Below are 8,179 nucleotides of genomic sequence, written 5' to 3'. Positions count from 1 at the left end.
TGTTCTGCTTCTTCTTTCTCAACATGACTAATGTGAATTTATGTTTAACGTGATGATATGAGTTTAACCATTATGACATTCCCTGCTGTCTTTGGGAGTTGGAAAAGAAGACAGGGAAGGAGAAAAATTTGGAACTCAAAATCTTGTGAAAATGAGTGTTGATAAATGTATGTTATTGGAAAATAAAATATAATTAAATGCAACAAATAATAAAAACATTTTAAGCTCATCAATGTTTGTCAGTAACAGAATACTTACATTCATGAACATTTTGGATAATGATTTGGTGACCAGATGAGTAGTTTGATAAACATGAACCTCAGCACAGTTCTTTTAATTATGGTTAGGTAAGCTGCATCCTTACTTTAAAAGATGTGGACTCTCATGACTACATTGAAAATCTTTTCTAAACATTTCTTTCATGGTGTAGTGGAGTCAACATTAATAGGGAGGAAGTGCCTTGTTGCCGTCGAGTGCAGGAAACCCAGTCACGAGGGTGAGAGGGCATCTGAAAGGAACAACTAGAAATTCTTTACTTTTAAAAAAGAATTTAATTCCGTTTGAATAAATCATTTAGCAATGTTGACCCATTTGCTATAATAGTTTGTGAACACTATTGGTCAGTCAGTAACTAGAAGTTCCTCATGTACTGTCAATTTCCTTCATATTTCATACTTCAAGGCTGAAAACTCCTTTCAGATGATTAATGATATTCCTTACATCAGTTTCTTTACACTTGCTTACAAATTGTGAATGGGATGCACTTTAGGCCCTATGTAAAGGCATTTTTAATCTGTGCATGATGCATGTGATATTGCTTTGTCCATGCAATACTGAGAAGATTAAAATGGGTCCTGTACCATTTTCTTATTGACCTTATTTACAATTAATTGATTACATTCTGTAACTGACTAGATAATTATGGTTGTGTATCACTGAATTTAGTTCAGAATTCAGCTGACCTGTACTGGTTTCAATATTGAAATCCAATTCTCTTGCAAACCACTGATCTTTTCTTGTTTCAAGCAATTTAGCTAATCTTGAGACAACATGAAAATAATAATTATGATTTTATATGAATATGCCATGCAAAGGTATTTGAATTAGAAGAGACAGAGGAAGTAGAAAGGGGGAATATTTTAGGTGAGATGTGAAGGAAAGCAAAAGGGGCACTAGGCAGGGATGAGGAAGAGAAGAATTCCAGTCAGTAATAACACAAACAGTAAGGAGATGGAATCTATTGTGAAAGGAACAGCAAGGAGGTCAGTATCACTGGATTGCTGAGTATATGGAAGGGAGCAAGGTAGAATAAGATAGGAAGAAATCATGCTACAGAAGGATTTAAAAGTCAAACACAATTTTTCCAGGAGATAATATAGTATATAGAATTTGGGGGAGATACTCATATTTGTGGCTTAGGAAGATCATTTTGATACCTGAATTTAGTGTGGAGTGAAGAGAGTACGGATGCATGGGAAAAAACAGCATGCTAGCATAACAATCCAGGTGGAGTTGGTAAGAGCCCACCTCAGAGTGGTTGCAGTATCTGAGGAGAAAAGAGAGAGTATACTAGACATGTGATGAAAGTAGAACTGACAAGGCATAACTACTGATTTAATATGAGATGGGGGTGGGAGTGAGAGTGAGGCGCTGAGAATGACAGCTAGCTATTGGAAAAGTTTCTTTTTCCTGGGACAGAAGAGAAGACAACACAGGCCATAAAGAGAAATAGTTCAGATTCACTGTACACCTGTTATTGAATCTAAGCATCTTGTACACTGTGCAACATGAGCCCAACCCACTTTGAGACTCACTGACACCGCACCTCCTGTCAGGGGAAGTTTCTGTCTGGTCTCACAATCCTTTTCCTCACTGTGTCTCTTGTACAATAATACCGAGCTGTATCCCCGGTCTTCAGGGAATTCATCTGTAATGTAACATGCTGTTGCCATTGTCTCTGGAGATGGTGAATCGACCCTTCACAGAGTCTGCGTAGTATGTACCACTTCCACCACTGTTAATACTTGCAACCCATTCCAGTCCCTTCCCTGGAGCCTGGCGGACCCAGTACATCCAGTAGCTACTGAAGGTAAATCCAGAAGCTTTGCAAGAGAGACTCAGAGAACCTCCAGGCTGTCTCACATCTCCCCCAGACTCCACCAGCTGCACATCACAATGGACACCTGAAACACAGAGACATTGCTTTAAAGTCAATAGTCACATTAAGTCATCATTTCATATTGTTGGACCTTCTCCATAAAACTACCTTGGAAAATACTCAGAAGGAAAATCCAGCTCAGGGTAAATTTCATGATAAGTTTTTAGGTTAGTCCTCTAGGGCAGAAAGAGCTTGAGCTTATCTCCCAGAGATACAGGTACAGGTTTGGGGCTGCTTTTCATCCCAGTAGGGAGGGATCTAATTTGCATATCTTACTCTATTAAAAAAGAAGAACATCTTCTTCCTCCCTGTTAGAAGTTTCTTTCATGAACTTCAAAGAGAAAGTTTTTCTAGAGCTTGTTCCAAAGCACTGCATAATGTTGGTGACACTGAGACTCCCAGAACTGATGGTTTTTCCTCAGTATCCATCATCCATTTCAATAAGAGAACCAGTTATTGTAATCTTTAATGTGTTCCTAATACACTTCTCATCAATATTACTCACATTTCTGATTGTATAAGCTCCTCAACTATCTTCAAATTATAATGTGTAGTAGATGGAATATTTTTTTAATAATCTTTCTTGTCAGGGTCTCTTGTCCTGATCCTTGCCACTCTACTGCTTCTCGAGTCAAATTTTTACCTGTTTTTACTTGAGATTACATTTCAACTAAATTATTTACCCATAGTTCCACTTATGCTCACCCATTGACGTTCTTGGAATATCTCATATTCCTTGTTTTACTCCACTAGGTGAAAAAACTAAGTTATGAAAGTCACAGTTCAAAATAAGAAAATTGAAAATCTCTTCCAACAAATGCCTTGTCTCTCACGATGTCATAACCCCTTTGAAGAGACAGAGAAATAATTATCCTCTGTGACAGTGACCTAATAATCTGATTTATGGGGCAAGTATGGCTCAGATTTCTATGGGAAATCTTCACATTTTAAGGACTGGTCTCATTACTCAGAATATCTACCTCTGCTGCCACCTACCGAACATTTAATTGTGTACTCAGGAACATGTTTTCATTCTCACTTCTACATTCTTTTTCTTTTTTACAAGAAAAAAATTTGTAATTTCAAGGCCCTTTTGCTTCTAGAGATTTACATCTAGAGTTCTTTCTGAGATCATCATTTTTTTTGAGGATTCAAGTCATTGGTGCAAAAAAAAGAGAGATAAAAAGCCATCCCTCCTTCTCTTAAACAACATTATATCCATGAGTTCTTCATCACAAAGGAGGGAGGATGAGCCATGTTTATTCGTTTTTTCTCTCCTGTTACTGTTGTTTCATTTTATGTGGTTCCTTGCTTCTCTATTACTTACCAAATTAATTATAACATAATATACCAAAGTTGTGAACAGAGTTCGATGATTATAAAAGAGAACAGCTAAAATTAGTACTCTAAGTGCTGAGTCCATAAATCACCGTTTCAGATATGTTAGTAAAAGGGTCTTAGGCTTTTGGACGTTTCTGATCTCAGATATTAAATGTCTGTGTGTCCTATTGATAGACAGCAAAGATTACAAAATATGGGAGGGTCCCATTAACTGTTTATAAACAAATTTAAAGAAATGTTTACCTTTTTAACTCCCTTAGTTAACATGAACAATTTTAATTATCCTAAGAGCATTTGGCATCCTTTCTCATATGATTAAGGCAACTGATGCCACTTGTAAATTATGTAGATTTGCTATGTCCCTTGAATTTATATAAAAGGCAATCTGCGAGTTATATCTTAAATAGAGGAAGAGTGAATTCTGTTTTCAGGAAGTAAGGAGAAAAGCAGCTCCAAGGAATACAGTTGTAAGAACTGCTAAGTAAAATTACTGTTCCCATAAAAAAATTACATTTTCACTATTATGAATATGCAAATTAAGTACAAAAGCCTCTGAGGGAAGATATTATCTGCATAAAGAGAAAGAACTGATCAATAGAAGAATGTAGAGAATGATTTTACATATATACATATTTGTGTCTAATAGCAAGTTCTAGCGTGGATGGAATAGAATAAACATTTGCATGATAACTTTTTAAGAATTTATTTAAAGTTATTTAAAAGGAATAGTAAGCTATCCATGTTAGATTTGCAATTCCAAGTGGAATTTTTTATCATCCTATATTATGCAAATGCTTGTTTTATTTCATAAAGTTTAAAAAAAATTAAAAATTTACTTTTTTAAAAGTAACATGGAAATATCACAATAAGAGAAAGGAAATCATTGTCTTGAAGTGGCAGAAACTTGAGTTGGCTTGGCTATGTGTATTCCATACGTGTGTGTATTCATATTTTGTGTATATATATATATTTTGCGTATATATATATATATATATACATACATATATATTTATATATCTATTCACTAGCATACTCTGCATATGCTCACACTTCCACTGAATCCGTGTGTGTTTGTGGAAAAGTATGTCTCATATTTATATTTGAAAGGTTCATACTCTAATGGTTGTCTTTGCTTTGAACTAATTGTATGAAGTAGTTTGGGCCCATGAGTTATTTAGAAGCTTCTACATTATAGGAGCAAAGAGATTGGAATATGATAATCCAGAGAGCAAAGAACTGGGATTATGTGGTGTCCCAAACAGGGAAAAGTTATAATATTGAATGAAATGAGAAGCTACTAGGTTATACTCTGTGAAAGATGAAATCCCAGACATGGTGATCTATTAAAAGTCATAGCTTAGATACATAATCATAAATTCTGTATCTAAGTCATAATTCAGATAATATGTCAGGTAAAAGCCATAACAAGAATATGGTGACCAGTTTATGACTATTCAAGCCAGTATAAAATCTTGTCTTTAGGCTTCTTTTCAATGTGTGTGTGAGTGTGTGTGTGTGTGTGTGTGTGTGTGTGTGTGTTCATCCTTCGTTGCCAAAGAAGACCATGCCATCAGAAAAATAATGGCATGACATGATCCTGACTTTGTTTTTTGAGTGATGGAGAGCTGTGCAGGTCACCAGCTTCACTTCTGCTCCAAAACCATCTGAATCCCCTGACCAGATATTGATCAGGATGACTGGAGATGACCCAAGATGAGGCAATTGAGGTTAAGTAACTTGTCCAAGGTCACACAGCTAGTGAGTGTCAAGTGTCTGATGTGAGATTTGAACACAGGTTCTCCTGACTCTTGCACTGGTGCTTTATCCCCTGCACCACCTACTTGCCCTAGGCTTCTTTTGAATAGCATTATGCAAAAGCCCAAGCCTGGAAATGAGCTCGTTACTATGAAGAAAACCCCAAATAATCACCAGTTAGTAGTGATACACTCTCCTCCCTTTTTTTCTGTTTTTCATACTCACTCTGGAATTTTTTTTTTTTTTTTACAGATTCACCAATTAGTCTGGTTGTTACCACAGACTGAAACTCTTAGCAGTAATTCATCATACTGCCTCAATATAAGTAACCCGATTTTTCAAACTACTAACTATAATCAATTTAAAGAAGCTCCTTGGCCTTATGCTTTAATATCAAACTTACATAACTATTTTGTGGAAGGGGAGGAGATGTAGGGTTCCATGGATTCCAAAATTCCAGACTTTAGAAATTGCAACCAAGATGCACCTACCCAGATAAACTGAATATAATCCTTTCCTGAAAAATATAGATATGCAATGAAATAGAGGACTTTCAAGTATTCCATATGACAAGACCAGAGCTGAATAGAAAATTTGAAGTCCAAATGCAAGACTCAAGAGAAACATAAAAAGGTAAACAGAAAGAGAAATCATAAGACATATAGGGGTGGTGGAGCCAAGATGACAGAGTGAGAGCAACTACTCATGTAATCTTTTAGACAAATTCCTTCAGATACCTCTATAAAAAGAATCTTACCAAGTTTTGGAGGCACAAAATCCCATAGGAGACAGACAGATTCACATACCAATACATACTGGAAAGTTGACAGGAAGAATTTATTCCACAAGGGTGGAGGTGCATACAGATCACAGTCCAGCTCGCGCCCCCCCCCCCCCCCCAGAAGGGCAGAGCAGAAAAGCAGAAAAGGTGGTCTGAAGGAGCAGCACTTTTGCAGAATATCACTCCAAGGTAGGAGTCCAGCAGGGTGGAGCTAGTGAGAGGTGTGATGACCCTCAGATCTGCAGCAACTGCTCCTGAGACAATCAGCCTACAGATTAAATGTCTTTAAGTCATTTGCTGAAACTTCTGGGAGCCAAAATGCAGGACTGATCGATAAATGCTCTCTCTACCCCTCCCCTTGTTGACCTTAAAAGAATCATAAAATATTTCCCCAGAAAAATCCTGGAACAGTGGGATCAGCAGAAGGGGCAGATAGTCTCATACCACATGAGGCTAGAAAAATCTCTAAGAAGTTTTCCTCTGGCTGTTGGGGAGGACAGAAGCAATCTCAGATAGCCTCACCTCAGGGAAATAGGAGGAGATACAGAGCCCCAGGGGGGTGGAGCCTTGCAACCACCAACAATAGGACCCTAGGTGTGTCTCAGCATTTCAGGGGAAATGGGAAGACACGAGGGCAGCCAGAATCACCAAGAGCTGAGCTTGCCTTTGTTCTAGCTCAGCTGAGGAGATCTCCAGTCACCCGACTGCCCCTCCCCCACACTTAACAACCTAGCTACAGAGCTAATCCAGGGAAAAATATAAAGAAAGACTCCATCTGGCCCCTGCTTTCTCACAAAAGCCAAATCAGTACCAGGTTCTTTTGCTTCTAGCTGAAAGAATCAGAGACCACAACACACAAAGTGTCATCATCATCAGTAAGAAGCAAAGCAGGAAGGAAAGAACATAGAATCTTTCTATGGGGACAAGAACCAAACAAGAATACCAAAGACATCAGTATTGAGGCTGTACTCCCATCTGAAACTTCAGAAGGGACTATGAACTGCTCACTTGCACAAAGAGCACTCTTGGAAGAGATGAAGAAGGAAATAGAAGAAAAACTGGCCAAGGATTTTAAAAAAATATGAGAAAAGAATTCACTGAAGAGAATAGCCCTTTAGAAAGGAAGAGATGAAGAAGGAAATAGAAGAAAAACTGGCCAAGGATTTTAAAAAAATATGAGAAAAGAATTCACTGAAGAGAATAGCCCTTTAGAAAGGAAAACTGAACAAATGGAAAAGGAAGCACAAAAACTAACTGGAGAAAATAATTCCTTAAAAGGAATAAGTGAACAGATGAAAAAGGAGATACAAAAGTTAACTGAAGAAAACAATTTGATAAAAATTAGAGTTGGGCAAAGAGAAGCTAATGATTCTATGAGACAACAAGAATCAGTCAAACAAAACTTAAAGAATTAAAAGATATAAGGAAATATAAAATATTTAACTGGAAAAACAACTGACCTGGAAAAAAGATACAGGAGAAAAAAATTTCAGAATTATTGGTCTACCAGAAAGCCATGATGAAAAAAATGAGCCTGGACAATATCTTCCAAGAAATCCTCAAGGAAAACTGCCCAGAAGTCCTATATCTAGAAGCTAAAATAGTCGTGGAAAGAAAGCAACATTCACCTTCCAAAAGGGATATAAAACTAAAACCACCAAGAAACATTGTTGCCAAATTTCAGAACTGTGAAGTGAAGAAGAAAATACTACAGGCAGCCAGGAAGAAACCATTTATATATGGAGCACCTACAGTTTGAATCACAGTGAACGTTGTAACTTCTACATAAAAAGATTGAAGGAATTGGAATATGATATTCTGTAAGGCAAAGGAGCTGGGACTACAACCAAGAATTAATTATCCAGCAAAGTTTAGCATAACATTTCACACAAGGACATGAACATTCAATGAAAAAAGAGATTTTCAGACCTTCCTGATAAAAATCTCAGAAATCAATTTGATCTTCAAATGCAGGTCTCAAGAGAAGCATAAAAGAGGTAAATGTGGAAAAGAAAAAAAAAACCTTATTATTCAATTTGGGCAAACTGTTTACCTCCCTACAAGGGAGGATAATACTTGTTAATCTTGAGAATTGTATATCTATTATGAAATACAAAAATGAAATACATAGATAGAGGGAGCAG

The 8,179-nt window shown here is 36.9% G+C and overlaps 1 gene segment (V, D, J or C); it reads right to left on the bottom strand.

Moving 5' to 3' along the window:
- Window positions 1-1,881: 1,881 nt before the first annotated feature.
- LOC140525519 (immunoglobulin heavy variable 3-74-like) lies at window positions 1,882-2,364 on the bottom strand. The segment is given in 2 exon segments: window positions 1,882-2,183; window positions 2,267-2,364. Coding segments are annotated over 2 exon segments (306 nt in total).
- Window positions 2,365-8,179: the final 5,815 nt, after the last annotated feature.

The sequence above is a fragment of the Notamacropus eugenii genome, chromosome 1 (assembly GCF_028372415.1).
Source record: "Notamacropus eugenii isolate mMacEug1 chromosome 1, mMacEug1.pri_v2, whole genome shotgun sequence".
NCBI lineage: Eukaryota > Metazoa > Chordata > Mammalia > Diprotodontia > Macropodidae > Notamacropus > Notamacropus eugenii.
This window is presented reverse-complemented; position numbering and strand designations above follow the sequence as displayed.